This window comes from Oncorhynchus kisutch, linkage group LG2 (assembly GCF_002021735.2).
Source record: "Oncorhynchus kisutch isolate 150728-3 linkage group LG2, Okis_V2, whole genome shotgun sequence".
NCBI lineage: Eukaryota > Metazoa > Chordata > Actinopteri > Salmoniformes > Salmonidae > Oncorhynchus > Oncorhynchus kisutch.
In genome coordinates, this window is record NC_034175.2 from 38,772,925 (window position 1) to 38,793,477 (window position 20,553).

Here is a 20,553-nt window from a genome sequence, read left to right on the forward strand (position 1 = left end):
TTCCAATGTAGGTGCTTGTCAATGGCCAAATCTGACATTTGACAATTTAATTTTTAATTTATTTTACCTTTATTTAACTAGGCAAGTCAGTTAAGAACAAATTCTTATTTTCAATGACGGCCTAGGAACAGTGGGTTAACTGCCTGTTCAGAACGACAGATTTGTACCTGGTCAGCTCGGGGATTAGTCGGTTACTAGTCGGTTACTAGTCCAACGCTCTAACCACTAGGCTACCCTGCCGCCCCGATTTGCGGGCAATCGGTTCAGAAAAACTAATCACAAATGTATATATATATATTTTTTAAAGCAAACCGGCACCTCTTTCGGAGTCTAACACCAATTGGTGGTGCTCTTTTTCACTTGCATTAAAGGGATAGTTCAGTGAATTGCATTAGGTTAAAAACAATACGTTTATGATCGGAAATGCTCTTCTAGGTTTATATGACGGTGCGTCACACATTAACAGTCTGACTAGTAACCAATAACTAGGCTTCATATAAACTTAAGGGCAGAACGCATTCACAGCCCGATTCACATCTAAAAGCATTAAGCAGGCGGTGGATAGCCAGACATATGCACCTGATGAAAAAGACCGGTATCATGCCACCGTGGTACATGGTGGCACAGAAGGGTCAGCAAGCGGTTTGGTCACATTTCTTACTGTCATATGGTAAGAAGTGGGGTGCCTCATACCTTCCATGCCGGCCTCGTGCGGTGAGAAGATGCGTGCGTCTCCGCAGGGCGAGGTGCTGATGTAGAGGTGGAACAGAACGTTGTCCCTTAGCCGGTAGCCACGCTTGTCACAGCGCGTGAATATGGACTTCTGCTGCTCCTCCTTGTTGCTGCTAATTACAGAGGGTGGAAAAAGGGGGACAGTGTGGTCAAAGGGACCTCATTTCATATAAACAAAAATGACTAAAAGAATCAGCTGAAGCAAGAGCAAAAAGGAATGCCATGTTGCAATTGAAGAAACAATTTGCAACAATTGCTGCATTTAGAAAAAGTTATGCAACAGTCGACTTGATTTTTTCAACTAAATACAAATCAAGGACTATGACTTCATGACCCACGAAAGGTTAGCTACAACCAAACAAACTCCAATCAAAATGAGAGTCATTGTTTCTATTTTCAAATGGCTTCTGCCATTGCTTCCACCCCTTGACTTCTCACCTTAGGAAGTGCTCCAGCTGGGCGTAGAGGTACCGGATGAGCGAGCGGCGGGCGATAATCTCTGCATGGCAGTCGTTGAGCGCCAAGCCGCGGTCACTCATGTACTCGCCGTTGATGCACTTGGTGCCCGTGGAGACACAGATCACCTGGGCCTCTTTCACGTCCGTGCCTGGGTGTAGGGAACAGACAGGCTCAAAATTCACCTTTACATTCAATAAAAGCATTCGTGTTTATGGTTTTTACTTTTCTATTATTCCATTTCATTTACATTTTATTGTATTTTAGATGTACAGTGCGCCTTCATAAAGTATTCATACCCATTGACTTAATTCACATTTGGTTGCGTTTCAGCCTGAATTCAAAATGGATTAAATAGATTTTTCTCTCACCCATCTACACACAATAATCCATAATGACAAAGTGAAAACATATTTTTTCGAAATTTCTGCAAATTTATTGAAAATGTAATACAGAAATCTAATTTACTTAGTGGTTCTTCCTTTAAAAAGTTGCGTCATACTGCAGCACACTGTGCGGCCTGCCACTGCAACGAGTGCGCTGAGAGTCGGGAAGCAAGTACAGAGAGTGAGTGTTTTAGAAATAAACAAAACATTAAACACGAAACACAAACAATGCACCGACATGAAACAAAGTCAATAACACCAGAGGAAAGAACCAAGGGGAGTGACAGATATAGAGAAGATAATCAAGGAGGTGATGGATTCCAGGTGAGTGTCATGAGGCGCTGGTGCGCTTGACGATGGTGGCAGGTGTGCGGGATAATCTGCAACCTGATGACCTAGAGGCCGGAGAGGGAGTATACGTAACAGCCACAGAATTCTATGGAACATTATTTAAGTGTCAGCCATTGTTGTCATTAATGCTAGTTAGTGCTAGTTTGACCACCAGAGGGCATCTTTGAGAAGCATTTGACAGTTTTTAATATTGGCTGTACTAGAGAATTTAAAACCTTTTTTGTAAGAACATAGTATATGGGATTAATTTTAAGAAATTAAGAAATGTAGCTTAATACATTTGATTAATATTATGGTGTTTCTATTCCAAGAAATAGAAAACTCTCAGGGTTTCCGTCAGGAAAATATGGCGCTGTACAATGTGACCGGTCGAGAGTAGGCGCAACATAGGAGCAAAATAATTCTACCATTTCCACAACCTAATTGTAGGCTAACCAACACCGAAACGGAGATAAAGTAAAAATAAAAATCTCATTGATTTATCTAGACCAGTCACCATGCTTGTTTCAGAGCAGCGCGAAATGGTGCTGAATTGGATGACTTTGGGTGTAATTAATTTTTCTTTTAATGAGTCCGACGGGAAGGATGTACTGCTCTCCCGGAAACAGTCCCAAATCCCCGTCATTTGCATGAAGAAAAGACAGAGAAGAAGGGGGCAGAGGTCAGGCTGCCTTCAAGAATTCGTAGGCGAGAGAGTAAACTCCCACGCCATCCGTTCTATTGGCCAACGTGCAATCATTAGAAAATGAAATCGATGACCTACGATCAAGATTATCCTACCAACGGGACATTAAAAACTGTAATATCTTATCTTTCACCGAGTTGTGGCTGAACGACGACACGGATAATATAGAGCTGGTTTGATTTTCCATGCACCGGCAGAACAGAGAAGCTATGAGGGGTGAGTGTGTGTGTCTATTTGTCAATAACAGTTGGTGCGCGATGTCGAATATTAAAGAAGTCTCGAGGTATTGTTCGCCTGAGGTAGAGTACCGTACGATAAGCTGTTGACCACACTATCTACCAAGAGAGTTCTCATCTATATTATTCTTAGCCATCTATTTACCACCACAGACCGATGCTGGCACTAAAGACCACACTCAGCCAACACTATAAGGCCATAAGCAAACAGGAAAATGCTCACCCAGAAGCGGCGCTCCTAGTGGCCGGGGACCTTAATCCATTTTACTTCATTTCTACCAGCATTTCACATGTGCAACCAGAGGGAAAAAACTCCTCACACTGAGATGCATACAAAGCACCCCCACATTCCATTTGGCAAATCCATAATTCTATCCTACTGATTCCTGCTTGCAAGCAAAAACTAAAGCAGGAAGTACCAGTGACTCGCTCAAGACGGAAGTGGTCAAATGACGTGGATGCTACACTACAGGACTGTTTTGCTTGCACAGGCTGGAATATGTTCCGGGATTCATCCAAAAGCATAGAGGAGTATACCACCTCAGTCACCGGCTTCATCATTAAGTGCATTGACGACATCTTCCCCACAGTGTACATATCCCAACCAGAAGCCATGAATTACAGGCAACATCCGCATCGAGCTAAAGGCTAGAGCTGCCGCTTTCAAGGAGCAGGACACTAATCTGGACGCTTATAAGAAATCCCGCTATGCCCACAGACAAACCATCAAACAAGCAAAACGTCAATACAGGATTAAGACTGAATCCTACTACACCGGCTCTGACGCTCGTCAGATGTGGCAGGGTTTGAAAACTTTTACGGACTACAAAGGGAAACCCAGACGCGAGCTGACCAGTGACGCGAGCCTACCAGACGAGCTAAATCCCTTTTATGCTCGCTTCGTTAGATATTCTCACAGACCAGATTTGCCCTAACAGGCTTTTATATAATTATGATGCAGGGTTAATAATAATAATAATAGCTCTGTAAATAAGGATGCATTATGAAAGTAAAATGACATGCGCAAGAGACGGTGGTATATATTGTTTATCACAATTTTCTTTAACCAATTTTGGTATTTAATGCAGGGCCAACAGACAAGTTCCTTACTTTTGTAAAAAAAAAAAATTCTATGGCTTGTTTAAAAAAATATATATTTTAGAGATTTAGTTTCAAATAACCAAAAGTGAGCGATTGTAATCTGAAAAGTGAAAAAGGCCATTCTTGAACATGGGGTGAGACATTCGTACTAATTTGTAAATAAAGCCAGTTTTTTTTGTATTATTCATTTCTGTTTTAGAGGGAGAGAAACCAAAAGCCCACCATGCCTATTTTTCGAAAATCGTCAGTCCACATGTCAAGTGAAATTCCCCCTTTGTATAAGTTCTCTCTTAACTTCAGAACCACCGACTGTTTGTTGTTGTTGCCTGATGCAGCACTCTAGTGCCAGAGACGCCTCCATTAATTGCCACAGTTTAGATTACCGTTAGATCAGCGTTTTAACTCCCCCTGGTGATAGTGTGGTGCAATGACAGAATGCCACCATCTACCACAAACGGGCGCGGCATAAGCTCATAACTTTTAAAGGAAGAACCACTAAGTATTTACCAGTGCTTCATTTGAACAGGATCCGGGCACCTCTCAGATTTGACTTTGTTTGTTCCGGCATCAATCCTATAATAGTACAATAGCGTGGTGATCCTTCTGTGTAATCATCCTATCCTGCCACACTGATTCCAGTCCTGCTCTCTTATTTGTACTTCGAGGTTATGGGGAGGGCCTGTTTTGTAAGGAACTGATCTTGACACAGGTCTTGGTAGAAGTGGTCAGCTAGTGAAGAGGTCGTCCTTACGTTATCACGTCACATGTCGTCATCCTACTGAATTTTAATTGTGGGGAAAGCCAAATAAAAAATGAACAAGAAGAGGCAATTAAATTAGATTTTTGAAGTCCAAAAACCCTGAGAAAGATGGTGAATTGAACCCAGAACGAGCCAGAGAACTGTCATTGCCGGAGGAGAGAAGTGATGGGCAAACTGTTGGCGATGCCTTAGCTAGCAGTGCTGCTAATCCCACCAGTTCAGCATCACCACAGGCAATTCCACTAGCTAATAAGCCTACTAGCGAGTTTTGAACATGCCCGAACCAAGGCGCATTTGGTGGCAAAAAGCCTTGTAGACAAGGTTAGAGAGGACACCCAGGTTATAGTTAACACTCAAAATGAAAAAAATACGCCACAGCTAGAGTGTTCAGAACAGACTTAGGAAGCTAAATTTCACAGCCCCAGGACTCTCAGGGAGTTAAATGGACTTGACATGGAGAGAGGTTTTGAAAACTACTGTAGGACTTTTTTAAATTCTTTACCTTCACAGTAAATAAGAAGTTTGTAATCTGAACATGACATTCCTATCATATGTGTGTTCTGCTGTAGCCTACCATACATTGATTTATTTTATTTGAAGTTATATTCCAATATTGTGACATTTGTTCTACTGCTACATGTCATGAAAATTATATGAAATTCGGGTCTTATAAGCCCCCCAGCTGAGAATTTACAATACCAGTCAAAGGTTTTGACACACCTACTCATTCAAGGTTTTTATTTTTTTAACTATTTTCTACATTGTAGAATAATAGTGAAGACATCAAAATAATGAAATAACACATGGAATCATGTAGTAACCAAAAAAGTGTTAGGTCAAAATATATTTTATATTTGAGATTCTTCAAAGTAGCCACCCTTTGCCTTGACAGCTTTGCACACTCTTGGCATTCGCTCAACCAGATTCATGACATAGTAGTACCTGCAATGAATTTCAATTAACAGGTGTGCCTTGTTAAAAGTTCATTTGTGGAATTTCTATCCTTCTTAATGCGTTTGAGCCAATCAGTTGTGTTGTGACAAGGTAGGGGTCGTATACAGAAGATCGCCCTATTTGGCAAAAGACCAAGTCCATATTATTGCAAGAACAGCTCAAATAAGCAAAGGGAAACGACAGTCCATCATTACTTTAAGACATGAAGGTCAGGCAATCCGCAAAATGTCAACTTTGAAAGTTTCTTCAAGTGCATTTGCAAAAATCAAGTGTTATGATGAAACTGGCTGTCATGAGGACCGCCAAAGGAAAATAAATACCACAGTCATTAGAGTTAACTGAACCTCAGATTGCAGCCTAAATAACTGCTTCACAGAGTTCAAGTAACAGACATCTCAACATCAACTGTTCAGAGGAGTCCTTCATTTTTATTTTATTTTTTTATTTTACCTTTATTTAACCAGGCAAGTCAGTTAAGAACATATTCTTATTTTCAATGACGGCCTGGGAACAATGGGTTAACTGCCTGTTCAGGGGCAGAACGACAGATTTGTACCTTGTCAGCTCGGGGGTTTGAACTCGCAACCTTCCAGTTACTAGTCCAACGCTCTAACCACTAGGCTACGCTGCCGCGACCAATTCATGGTCGAATTGCTGCAAAGAAACAACTACCAAAGGACACCAATGTGAAGAAGAGACTTGCTTTGGCCAAGAAACATGAGCAATGGACATTAGACCAGTGGAAATCTGTCCTTTGGTCTGATGAGTCCCAATTAGAGATTTTTCGTTCCAACTGCCATGTAGGTGAACGGATGATGTCCGCATGTGTGGTTCCCACCGTGAAGCATGGAGGAGGTGGCGTGATGGTGCTTTGCTGGTGACACAGTCTGTGATTTATTTGGAATTAAAACACACTTAACCAGCATGGCTACCGTAGCATTCTGCAGCGATACGCCATCCCATCTGGTTTGTGCACTGAGTGGGAATATCATTTGTTTTTTAACAGGACAATGACCTAAAACACATCTACAGGCTGTGTAAGGGCTATTTAACCAAGGAGAGTGATGGAGTGCTGCATCAGATGACCTGCCCTACACACAATGGGAACTCCTTCAAGACTGTTGGAAAAGCATTCCAGGTGAAGCTGGTTGAGAGAATGCTAAGAGTGTGCAAAGCTGTCATCATGGCAAAGAGTGGCTACTTTGAAGAATCTAAAATATATTTATTTGTTTAACACTTTTTTTTGGTTACTACATGATTCCATATGTGTTAAAAAAAAGAAAATAGTACAAATAAAGAAAAACCCTTGAATGAGTAGGTGGTTCAAAGTTTTGACTGGTACTGTATGTATGCATATGGCGGTTGTGGAAAATTAGGCTTGTTTAAGCCCCACAGCTATACTCAAGTATGTGGGCATATTGCAGTGACGTCTCAAACGCTTTGAATTAATCAGCACCTTGGAGAGTGCTGTCTGTTTCACCACCATAGATAGTAGGCTACTTGGTTGTTAACTTTGTCTGCTGCTATGTTGTGTTGTGTTTGACACTTTTTTTCTCTCTCAATGTGTTCCCGGTATCTCAGAGCCCCCCTGATATCCCCTCACTCGCACTCACTGTGTTCCGGGACCTCCCGATTTGACAAATTAAGCACTGGTATTCACACCCGAGTCAATATTTTGTAGAAGCACCTTTGGTGGCGATGACAACTTTGAGTCGTCTTGGGTATGTCTGTATCAGCTTTGCATATCTGGATTTGTGGATTTTCTTCCATTCTTCCTTGCAGATTTTCTCAACCTCTTAAGTTAGATGTCAAGCGGCGGTTATCCGCAATCTTCAAGTTTTTTTAAATGGGATTCAAGTCTGGAGTTTGGGCTGGGCCACTCAAGGACTGAAGCCATTGAAGCCATTCCAGCGTTGCTTTGGCTGTATGCTTGGGGTCTTTGTCCTGTTGGGGTCTTTGTCCTCAGTTTAAGGTCGTTTGCACTCTGAAGCAGGTTCTCATCAAGGATTTGCCTGTATTTGGCTTCATTCATTGTTCCCTCTTTCCTTACCATTTCCACAGCATCCCAATAGCATGATGCTGCCACCACCATGCTTCACTTTAGGAATGGTGTTAAGACGTGCCAGTCTTCCACGTGCCTTTTTGCAAACTCCATGTGTGCTGTCATGTGGCTTTTTCTCAGGAGTGGCTTCCGTCTGGCCACGTTCCCATAAAGCCCAGATTAGTGAAGTGCTGTAGAGACTGTTATCCTTCTGGCAGGTTCTCCCATCTCAGCCAAGGAACTGTGCAGTTCTGTCAGAGTGGGCATTGGGTTCTTGGTCACCTCCCTGACCAATGTCCTTCTTGCCCGGTTGCTCAATTGGTCGGAAGTCTGGTAGTTCCATCTTTTTTTATTTCCCAATAATGGAGATCACAGTGCTCTTGGAAAGGTTCAACACGCTAGAAATGGTTTAATATCCTTCTCCAAATATATGCCTCATCATAATTATTTTTGGGAGATCTATGGACAGTTCCTTGGACTTCATGGTAAAGTCTCTGCTCTGACATGCACTTTCAACTGTGGGACATTATATAGACAACTGTGTTTCTTTCTAAATCATGTCCAGGTAGACTTCAAATCAAGTTGTCGTGATTGATTTGATTATCAAAGGAAATGAGATGCACCTGAGCTCGTAGGGGTGTGAATACTTATATATGAATGCATTTCATTATCAATACGACTTTTTTAAATGTTATACTAAAAACATGTTCTCACTTTGTCATTATGGGGTATTGTGGGTAAATGGGTAAGAACAAAATGTATTGAATCTTTTGAATTTTTCCTTTTTTTCCTTCTTTTTTTTACTAGGCAAGTCAGTTAAGAACAAATTCTTATTTTCAATGACAGCCTAGGAACAGTGGGTTAACTGCCTGTTCAAGGGGCAGAACGACAGATTTGTACCTTGTCAGCTCGGGGATTTGAACTTCCAACCTTTCGGTTACTAATCCAACACTCTAACCACTAGGCTACCCTGCCGCCCCAAATGGTTCAGGATGTGATAACAAAATGTGGATTAAGTCAAGGGTTATGAATACTTTCTGAAGACACTGTAGTTTCTTATGTAGGCATACAAATATGCGCATGTGTATTTTTGTAAAAAAAAAAAAAAAAAAAAAAAAATATATATATATATATATATATATATATATATATATATGAATAGGAAAAGAGGCTTACAAAGCCAATGATGAACAGCAGCATCGTGCACTATCAATCATGGAACCACGAACTCAAAAGGAAAACTGATGTGCACAATGATTGAGAGGTGGTGCTAATCCCACCCATCATGTGGTTAAGGAAGCTTAATTTCCTCCCATCTATACACGTCAGCCACTTGCAGACAGTATGGCTGTGTTTTTATGGTCTGTACAAATCTAGTGGTGTACCGTTTGGCAGCGGCATTGCCCCCGAGAGTGGAGAACGCAGTGTTTTCCCATTAGGCCTAGTAACAAAGCGTACCTGTTGTCATGACGACCCCTGCCAGGACTTTCCGCCGCGCGTGGGGGGAGGTGAAGTTGTCCGTCAGCTCGCTGAACTTGTCCACAACCAGGCGAGAGACCGCGTCGGCGAGGACCTGGGACCGCACACAGACAGCAGAGATGTGACACGCAACACAACAACCACAGGCTTCAGGTAGTAGGTTGCCTGTTTCGGATGAGTTTATCCTGCTCATTTCATCCTGCTCAATCAAGTGGGGGAGCAGATGACATCACAGATCAACAATAAAAGTCAAACGATTTGAAGCGTTCCACCCTCAAGAAAAGAAGGAGAAGACAACTAGAGCACAGCCTTTGCAACTCAAGCAAGGAACCAACAGAAGAGCAACAAGCATAAGGACACCAACTCAGGACCAAAGGAGCAACCTGAAGGAGGAACCCCAAATTAACCAGAAAGTACACACAGCCATCTCCTCCTCCATGCGGCCTGAACAATCAAAAAGCCACAATAGACTTTGATCACAGACGGAGTACAACATCACTTAATGTTCAGGATCTCGAGGTCTTCACTTCTTGTCTTACATTCTATGTCCTACCTAAGCATGATCATTTTCATTATGTTTGCAAATATTTTGATGTGTTATTGAATGCTGATTGCATAAAGAAACTGGGTGTCTATTCTGGTAAAGAACCCTGTGTAAATATTTCAATTCGTGTTCTTAAATGCTGAAAATGATTACAACCAAGGAGAGGCGACGGCTGGATGGGCACAAATGAACGAGATCAGTTCAAATATCACTTCCCCCTGATACTTCAGAGTCATTTCATTTGACTTTGGAATTCCGCAGGTTGGTTGCGGGTTGGTTGCAGAGCAGTGCAGAAACGTGTGGACTCTCTGTCTCTGTTAACCTCCGGGGGAACAAAGCAGCCTGCCAAAAAAAACAGTCAGGCAATTCCAGTCTGGCAATAACTAACAGGGCATTCTATCACTCATGTTTTCCTGACTTTCCTAATTAGCCCCGTCCATATGGAACGCTCGGTTGATGGTACATTTAATAAATATTAACCGACAGAGAATTAATAGACCAATTAGCAGGTGCAGAATCATTGACACGAGCTGCCAGTTTTGAAGGAACCAGACCGATGACAAGTGGAGGAGAGAGTAAAGAAAGAATGAAAAAAAGAAAAAAGTGGGAAATGTTCCTGGGGAGAAAATACAATTGAAGCCAATTGACAGTCTAGCCCCACTAGCTGCTTACTCGTGCAGACTGCACTCTCTCTGCACACACCGGCAGGACTGACAGTCACTTCCTGTGATGACCAATCCCCATCCTCACCCCCCCAATTCTTATCAAACCAAACCCAAGTATATTGAGTCTTCGAAAAGAGCAGGCTTTAAAAAGGGGATACCTTCTTTGAGCACCTGCAATGCTGGGTTTACACTCCGAGCATTCCCAGTAGCATTACCAGTAGCATTCCCAGTAGCATTACCAGTAGCATTCCCAGTAGCATTCCCAGTAGCATTCCCAGTAGCATTCCCAGTAGCATTCCCAGTAGCAAAACGTATGTATGTGGTAAAGTCACAAAGCAGTTACGGAGCACGACTAGTGGAGTGCAAATCCAGGGATGAAGTCGAGCTAGATACAGTCTGACTCCCAGCTACAACACCCCAGTAAACGTTTACTAAAACCTAGCCCTAACCACGGACTCAAGCTCTAGACACAACTCTGTCCCACGACAATGTGTGAGCAGCACTGTATCATCGTATTACATTTGAAGAAAAATCACATTCAATTTTGAAAGTGTTTAAAAACAACATCTTCACAAAGGGTGATTTTATTCAGGCTAATAAGTGAAGTAAACAAGACTTAAGTAAAATAATTGCATTTCAGATTTCCTACAACATTAACCCTAACTCTAAACTCTGGGAACCCCTTTGAGTGCCTCAATTGAATAGGGCTCACATCTAGGTAGGAAAGAGACTGGACAGTCAATTGTAGTTGTTTCAACAAGACTAAAAAAATGAGGCATGCTATTTCCTGGTGTTCTCAGCTGGCGATTAGGGGAGCCTGATTGGGAGATGTGTAAATAGATGTCTCGCATGCATACACATCATCTCGGTACTAAAGCGCCTTACATTTTCAACTCCTGTCTCATCTTCTATCATCCTTCGGGCTTGATCATTTCATCTTCAATTAATATCTCAAACCCAGCGATGATTGGCAAGAGCACCCAATGTTCCCGTTGGGAACTTTCATAAAGAAAATACTTAAAAATATGAGGTAGTAGAGGCATGTGACAGACACTGAAGCTCTTTAGATAAGCTCAAAGACATTGTGATTAAGAGGGGGGAGATTTAGCTAATTCCAGTTGTGAAAATACCTTTGTGTCCTCAGCTTTAAAACCAACATCAGCCAATAGAACGTTTCCAATATAACAAAGACCTATTCTCAAACTCTCATTCTCAGCAGATGGGTTTCTTTGACCAAAACATCCAGATATTTATAAATAGTTAAGGCACTCCTGTATTAATAATTTCAAAAAAAAATCACAACAGTTTGAGAAAGCCTTGCATAAGTGTTTTGGCTCCCCATAATATATTACAGAGAAGGAATACTTTCTGGGGAAGCTCTGTTTTGGACTCTAGGGTGTTAAGACCTTTGTGCTTGAGGGCATAAGTGCCATGATTTCTTTGTTCAGTGCCTGAAAACATTACATGTAGAGTATAAACCGTGTTACTCATCCCCATTAAAAAACGATTCACCCTATTTTTTTCCCCCACAGTCAGTGAGTGCAGATACAATGTTGGTGCTATGACCTGTTCTAAAAAAAGGGTCTTGACTGGGGACAGAGTGGGCTAGTTCAGAGGGACCTAGGTTTGGGCTCTTACCTGGGGTAGGTGGAGCTGCAGTCCCTCTCTGGGGATGGGCTGTCGGGAGGGCGTCTGGTCCAGCTGCATGTTGAAGAGTGCTGAGAGGGCTGCCTGGGCGGCCCGGGCCTTGGCCAGCTTCTTGTTTCGTCCAGAGCCCTCGAACTGCTGTGAGTCCACCGACACCTGCATGACAAAGTTCTTTGCATGGCTCTCGCCGCTCTCGGACAAAAAGTCATACTTGAGGCCCGGCCTCAGCTCATTGAGGATCATGACAGGGTTCTTGCCGCTCGAGGGCGATGTGAAGGATGAGGGAGGGGGCAACAGGGCCTGGGCTAAGTTAGCACCTGGGGTGGAAGGCATGGAGTACTCTCCCAGCGAGTTTAAGCAGCCGCTGCCATTGGAGCCCAGGTAAAAGGAGTCCTCGGGCGGTGCGGGCGTCTCAAACCCGTTGAAGAGCATGTCTGGGAAGTCGGCCTGGTCGGATGTGAAGTCTGTGTTGACTGTCAGTGTCCGGCCCATAGCCAGGTGCGCTTCGGAGGCGTTGGGGAACTGGACAAAGGAGCGCAGTGCCTTCTCTGCTGCATTCAGCTTGGCCTTCTTCTTGGTGGGACCTGAGCCCTCGAACAGCTGCCCATTGACCTCAACGGTCATGACAAACACGGGAGCGTGGACTGGACCCGTTTGAGATAGCAGCTTATACAGCAGCCCCGGCTTAATTTCATTCAGCTGCATAAGGGCATTCTTGGGTAGAACCGGGCCTGGCGTTTTCTTACGCTTCTTGGCCCGGAACTTGGAGTGCGTGTGGCCATTGTTTCCCTCCTCTAAGGGGCGCTTCCTGCTGCCCCCGCCACTGCCGTTGGGGAGCTGCTCAGCTACAGCCTCCCCCTCTTTGGAGGAGACGTTGTCCAGGTTACGGTTTTCCTTTACGTCAGTGCTGCTCGAACCTGCGGTGCCCAGAAAGAGTAACTTACAACGCCTTCGTTGCAGGATCTTGTAAATGTAAAATTTATAGATTCCTATATCACTCTTTGGAACTGAACTGGTGATGTGTGCTATGTTTATTTGTTAGAGAGGCTTAACTGATATTACATTGACCCAAAAGTATCAAACATACATCTCAAGAGGAAAATCCATTTAGCAATTAAGTTTTGGCAAAATAGCCAATAATTGTCATAATGATAGGACTGTACTTTCTTGGATATTCAAGGGAAGTTGGATTCTATGGCATTGCAAGAAGGGTTGAATCTATACAATAACTATGTAAATGGAGAAATAAGTGATAGGAAAATCAGGCCAGCACAACAAAATAAATATTGAGTTCCTCCCTCCCTGACCACGGCATTTGCTAGCCGTGGTCAGGCAGGTTTCTGTTGATGTTAGTTTAGGGAGGAATCAGGGGGGAAAATATGTGGAAGAGTTGGGGTACGCACACACACGCATACAAACAAACAGATCTTTACTTTACAGGCAGATTTGATCACCTGTTCCTCACCGCACAAGTATCGATACTCTTATCTGCTGGCTTTTTAATGATAGTTTGGCGTTAAGAGTGCTGAGCAAGCTCTCATAATAGTGGAATTGCAGCTCTAGAATATTGCAAGGAGCACACATCACCAGGTCCTGTTGGCAAAGCGGATGGAATGTTGGCAAAATTTTCATTTATAACATCCTCCAGCAAAGGCTTGATAGGTTACTCCTTTCGGTACTCAGGGGAGAGAGAACCCGGCAGTGCAAATTACAGGGTTTATTGGGAAGATGGGAGGGTGCAGGGAAGAGTGCGAGGAAGAGCAAGGGGAAGAGGACACATTCCGCAAGACCAACAAAGTCTGACAAGGATGAAAGGGTCCAACCTGAGAAAACCTCCGAGACGTTTTTAGATCTTTAGACAACCTAATCAATTTACTTTCTGGTAACGCAGAGCTCTACTTTTCAAAAGAAACATATCACAATATGCATTTTCAAACTAGCTGAGATCAGAGCTCTTCAGAGGCTCTGTTGGGGTTTCCATCGACTTCTGAACACAGAATCCGTAGCTTCAGACAGGCGCTGATGTTCGTCGAGTTTCTGCATACTAAAATAGAGGGCACATCCCACAAGCCAGACAAAAAAAAAATCCTGCTCTCACGTGTTAACAAATTCTTGTCTCTTATATACCCAGACTAACATGAAGCCCTACCCCTCCTTATAAATGTGCCCATGCCTTTTTTTGTTATTTTTTGTTATTTAACTAGGCAAGTCAGTTAAGAACAAATTCTTATTCACAATGACGGGCCTAGGAACAGTGGGTTAAACTGCCTTGTTCAAGGATGTTCTTTAATAGCCTTAAAGGATGTTCCACACAAACGATAATGTACACGATTTCATTTACTTTGGATGTAGTTTATTCCAAGTTTTCAGATATGTATTTGCCTCGTGTAATTTAAGGTACAGTATGTATACATTACGCAACATGAAAGTGTGTGAGTGCTTTTCGGAGGAGGTCTTGAAGTGGGGAGTATCACTGACACATTGAGAATAGGCTGGTGGACTCTGGGGTAGCCATGCACAAGCCAGGCAAGAAGGAGTCTTAACAAGGGGATGTAAGGGAAATAACTACAAAGGAGAAAAACCAAAGGCATGAATACTGTAACAATAAGTGGCTTTTGCCATTATAGACAGTGTACAAAACATTAAGAACACCTGCTCTTTCCATGATAGACTGACCAGGTGAATCCAGGTGAAAGCTATGATCCCTTATTGATGTCACTTGTTAAATCCACTTCAAATCAGTGTAGATGAAGGGGAGGACTTTTTAAGCCTTGAGACATGGATTGTAGATGTGTGCCATTCAGATGGTGAATGGGCAAGATAAAAGATTTAAGTGCCTTTGAACAAGGTATGGTAGTAGGTGCCAGGTGCACCGGTTTGTGTCAAGAACTGAAATGCTGTTGGGTTTCTCCACGCTCAACAGTTTCCTGTGTGTTTCAAGAATCGCCCACCGCCCAAAGGACATCCAGCCAACTTGAACATTTTAGGAAGCATTGGAGTCAACATGGGCCAGCATCCCTGGGGAACGCTTTCGACGCCCTGTAGAGTTCGTGCCGCGGCGAATTGAGGCTGTTTTGAGGGCAAAAGGACACAATATCAGGAAGGTGTTCTTAATGTTTCGTACGCTCAGTGAAAGTTGACTATTGATGAGCCAATTAATACTTAGGCCTAATTACTTTCATTTCAGTACAGCTACAGAACATGTAAATGTCCCGGCGATTTCAGTGGAGTAGCTTAATATTATTTTGAGGCTATTGCGTATTTTGAATGTCAGTGAGCATATCAGTGGGTATGTTTCCCGAACACTGTTTTTCAAACTGGAATCCAGCCGGTATGAATGTGAGCATACTTGAGGAACAAACAAATATGATGAACTCCTCCTGGTGTTCAAGTAAATGACACATTTCCATTGCTCGGAGTAATATGTTTTGTAGCCATCTTTACAGTGGCTAACTAACCTGGAGATAAATGATAACAGTAGTCACAGTATCAAAACTCCATGAAATGTCCCCCTCTGTTTTGAGCCAGTAGCTAGCGTTTTGGAAAACATTTACAGAAATCGGCCAATTGTAATGGAGGTGACATTGTCAGCAGGCCCTCAGCGTGAAACCGGGATTGGATAGACCAGGCAGCCATTTCTTCTGTCTGTTCAGAGAGGTGGGGATCTAGATCTAGAGCAGAGACTCATTCATAGGCACGGCTGGTTGGAGCTCAGATTCCTCCCAAAATGTCCAATTAAATTTGAATGTGTGAGTGAGGATGACATTTTTTTTTTAAGGGTGTGCATATAGCAATACAAGTTGAATCCATGGAATTTATGGAGTTTTGCAGTGAGGTTTCTGTATGTGCGGTGCTTGTAGTTTGTGTATGTCCTTTGTGTATGTCCTTTGTGTGTGTGTGTGTGTGTGTGTAAGCAGGGGATCCGGTAAGGGAACAAATGGACACAGGCAGACAGACAATTGGACCAAGGGAGAGACGGACACACTCACTCATGTTCTCCTCTTCATCCACGTCCATGGTGAAGAGCTTCTGCCGGGGCTGCCGAGCTCCGGCTCCACCTGAGAACAACACGAGAGGAAGGGATGGTCAAACTCAACTTAGATGTCTCTACCACAAATAACACACGCCCATGTGAAGACACAAACACGTACAACTATAAGAGGGGACCAAGTGTGTGTGTGTGTGTGTGGGGGGGGGGGGGGGGGGGGGGGGGTGACACAGCCAGGTTAAGCCTACGGTGAGTGTATAAATATTCAGAGGTGAATACTAATCTGGGCGAGAGAGGAGAGGGGGCCCGGTGCTGACAGGCCGTAATAGTCGGAAGCAGTGTATTGTGACTTTAATATCCGTCCGATTAGACCTCATTTTCAGCTGCCTGCCGGGAGATATACAACCATTGACATGGACATGCCTTTTAGCCGGGCATGACACAGACAGCCATTTACCTGGAGGTAGAAAATGCACTACAGTACACGAACAGTTGTACCGTACAGCAAAGCCGATGGATTTCTAGGTGAGCAGATTCGACTCTCTGCAGGTGAATGTGGTGTCTGGCCTGGAATCTAATCCTGAGATTTCTACTGCAATCATACTTAACATTTAAGTCATACATCAAGAACACACAGTTGTACTGGAGGATTGCCTGTGAGCCCTATCTATCTCAAGAGGGAAATGATCTACGGTTAAAGCACTCAATATGTATTACTCTGGGGACATTGAACAAATATATTGACAGTACCAGTCAAAAGTTTGGACACACCTACTCATTCAAGGGTTTTTATTTATTTGTTTGACTATTTTATGCATTGTAGAATAGTTTAGGGAACTATGAAATAACACATATGGAATCATGCAGTAATCAAAAAAAAGTGTTAAACAAATTGAAATATATTTTAGATTCTTCACAGTAGTCACCCTTTGCCTTGATGACAGCTTTGCACACTCTTGGCATTCTCCAAAACAGCCTCATGAGGAATGCTTTTCCAACAGTCTTGAAGGAGTTTCCACATATGCTGACCATTTGTTGGCTGCTTTTCTCTGTGGTCCAACTCATGCCAAACCATCGTGATTGTGGAGTCCAGGTCATCTGATGCAGCACTCCGTCACTATCCTTCTTGGTCAAATAGCCCTTACACAGCCTGGGGATGTGTTTTGGGTCATTGCCCTGTTGAAAAACAAATTACAGTCCAACTACAGATGGGATGGAGTATAGCTGTAGAATTCTGTGGTAGCCATGCTGGTTAAGTGTGCCTTAAATTCTAAATAAATCATAGACAGTGTCACCAGCAAGGCACCCCTACACCATTACATCTCTTCCTTCATGCTCCACGGTGGGAACCACACATGCGGAGATCATCCGTTCACCTTCTCTGCGTCTCACAAAGACACAGCAGTTGGAACCAAAAATCTCTAATTGGGACTCATCAGAGCAAAGGACAGATTTCCAGATTTTTCAGTCTAATGTCCATTGCTCGTGTTTCTTGGCCCAAGCCAGTCTCTTCTTCTTATTGGTGTCCTGTAGTAGTGGTTTCTTTGCAGCAATTCAACCATGAAGGCCTGATTCATGCAGTCTCCTCTGAACAGTTGATATTGAGATGTGTCTGTTACTTGAACTCTGTGAAGCATTTATTCTGGTTGCAATATGAGGCTGGTAACTCTAATGAACTTGTCCTCTGCAGCAGAGGTAACTCTGGGTCTTCCTTTCCTGTGGCGGTCCTCATGAGAGCCAGTTTCATAAAAGCGCTTGGTTTTTGCGACTACACTTGAAGAAACTTTCAAAGCTCTTGAAATGTTCTGTATTGACTGACCTTCATGTATTAAAGTCATGATGGACTGTCATTTCTCTTTTCTTATTTGAGCTTGCCATATGAACTTGGTCTTCTACCAAATAGGGATATCTTCTGTATACCACCCCTACCTTGTCACAACACAACTGATTGGCTCAAATGCATTAAGGAAATAAATTCCACAAATTCAATTAACAGGCATACCTGTTAATTGAAATGCATTCCAGGTGACTACCTCATGAAGCTGGTTGAGAGAATGCCAAGAGTGTGCAAAGCTGTAATCAAGGCAAAGGGTGGCTACTTCTATATCTAAAATATATTTTGATTTGTTTAACACTTTTTTGGTTGTTACATGATTACATACATGTTATTTCATAGTTTTGACATCTCCACTACTATTTTGCAATGTAGAAAATAGTTGTTGTTTTTTAAGAAGAAAGAAACCCTTGAATGAGTAGGTGTCCAAACTTTTGACTGGTACTGTGTGTTTTCAGAACCTGTTAAATTTATGTTTTTACCAAATGTGATGAATTATTTTAATATTTTACCAAGAAGTAACAAATAATTCTACTACATATATCAACTTTCCAATTCCAGTCTTAAATAGCAGTGTTGATCATGTTCGTATTGAACATAGCCCAGATCCAGGCCCAGACATGAACGCCCAAGGGAGTGCCTAGTTTGTTTCTGGCCTAGAAAGAAATGCTCTTTGCTAATAATCACATTCTCTTATGGGAATATATTTTCTGTTTTCCCCAGTCCAATGCACTGGTCTTCATTCGCAGCTGTAGTATGTAACATAAGTAGAAGCTGTGATGGCCATGTGTACAACAGTCGTCCTTCCATGGAACCACTTACACTAGAAATTCGACAACTAGAAAAAAATCATTGCATAGAACATTTAATGTCAGCCCTTTTAGCGAAGTAAGTCGATGAGAATTTCTCTTTTAAAATAACATCCTAGTAGTCAAGAGGTGAATGAGACACACGCAATACACACACACACACTCACGTGCCGGTCTAACAGCTTGGTCCCCCTGCAACTACAGCACAAGTGAAGCAGGAGTGCCGAAATCATGATGAATCCAATGAGAGAGAGAGAGAGAGTGGTTATGACGGGGAGCAGATTGTGCTGATTCCAGCTCTCTGCCTTGTTCCCATGCACCATTCCTCATGACCGACACTTTAAGCTAAATTAAATGGCCTAATTAATCTTGGCTAATGGTGGGTGACAGCAAATATGCTAGCACAATTACGACCCTATTAAAAGACTAATATTCAGTCCTATGATTGAAAATGAAAAGGGGCGGTTGTGAGGGGGTTAGTTGGGTGGGGGTAGGAGGGATTATGTGATTTAGGTAGCCAAGTCAAACTCCAGCCAGGTGTCCTTCCTTCGTCCAATGATTCCCCCCCCCCACCCGGCACCTCCCCACCTTGTACCCTATTTCACCCGTAGGCTTGAACGCTAAATGCCTCTTTGGCGATTAGAGGTTTCGAGATTCGCCCATTTAGGCTGGCTCGTGCGCCCGTCGCTTTCTATTATGAGGTCTCAGAGCCGTTTCACCGCTTCGCTCACGAGCCGCTCATGAATCAGTAAGCAGCCATGAGATCTGTTCCAATCTAAGGCCCGTGCATCTACAGCATTCATAAAAACTACGCTGCAAGGACAAATAAAATCCAGTGGTGAGTTAGGGCCAAGGACACAACAAAGGCAGAACCAGAGACCTGTCTGGTCATTCAGCCCAACTAACTAATAAGTTGTCTGTCGATGATCTGAGGGAGAAGTCTTGTTAGGGTATTAGTCGTATCACTTTATGCCTCAGTAGCCAGATGAAGGGTGCCAGGCCGGGGTATCAGAGTGCTGGATGGACAGCTCAGCCCTGCTTAGACCCAGTGTTAGCACAGCTGCATCTGTTTGGCCTCAGTGTTTGCCCACAGTCAATCCACAGAGGCCGCATTTAACCAGCTGCTTTTTTTTGCTCCACATGGGTCAGTGGCTGTAAAAAAAGTAATCGATGTAGAGAGGAGCATCCTGACCAGTGGTGTAAAGTACTGAAGTAAAAATACATTAAAGTACTACTTAAGTAACAACAACTCAACTTTGTTATATTTTTCGACAACTTTTACTTCACTACATTCCTGAAGATAATATGTTCCTTTTACTCCATACATTTCTCACTGGCACCCAAAAGTAGTTGTTACATTTTGAATGCTCAGGCAGGACAGCAATATGGTCCAATTCACGTACCTATTCATATAAAGTGTTGTCATACCTAGTGCCTCTGATCTGGAGGACAAATACTGCATTTGTAAATAATGTCTGAGTGTGTCTCTGGCTGTCCGTACATTTTAAAAACAAGAACATCAAGGGCCCTCCCGAGTTGCGCGGCGGTCTAAGGCACCGCATTGCAGTGCTAGCTGCGTTACTACAGATCCTGGCTCAATACAGCCGGCTGCGACCGGGAGGCCCCTTGATGTTCTTGTTTTTCAAATATACGGACAGCCAGGGACACACTCAGATATGATGCTAAGCACAATTGGCCCAGCGTCGTCCAGGTTAGGGGAGGGTTTGGCTGGCCGGGATGTCCCTTGTCCCATCACGCTCTAGTGACTCCTGTGGCGGGCCGGGCGCATGCACGCTGACACGGTCGTCAGGTGTATGACGTTTCCTCCGACACATTGGTGCGGCTGGCTTCCGGGTTAAGCGTGCAGTGTGCCAAGACGCAGTGC

General features: G+C 43.2%; 1 protein-coding gene across 9 annotated transcripts in view; it reads right to left on the bottom strand.

The window, feature by feature from the left end:
- Positions 1-20,553, bottom strand: part of LOC109865600 (double-stranded RNA-specific editase 1-like) — a 183,011-nt gene that overhangs the window by 29,700 nt on the left and 132,758 nt on the right. For 5 of the 9 annotated variants that reach the window (XM_031793955.1, XM_031793949.1, XM_031793952.1 and 2 more), the window contains 5 exons: positions 16,027-16,095; positions 12,029-12,954; positions 9,161-9,275; positions 1,171-1,339; positions 694-845 (listed from right to left, as the gene is read on the bottom strand). In XM_031793955.1, coding sequence (XP_031649815.1) covers positions 694-845; positions 1,171-1,339; positions 9,161-9,275; positions 12,029-12,954; positions 16,027-16,054 — 1,390 coding nt within the window. In that variant the 5' untranslated portion in view covers positions 16,055-16,095. Of the gene's footprint in view, positions 1-693; positions 846-1,170; positions 1,340-9,160; positions 9,276-12,028; positions 14,603-16,026; positions 16,096-20,553 lie in introns of all 9 variants that reach the window. The other 4 variants (XM_031793961.1, XM_020453918.2, XM_031793965.1 and 1 more) reach the window with 3 other exon arrangements.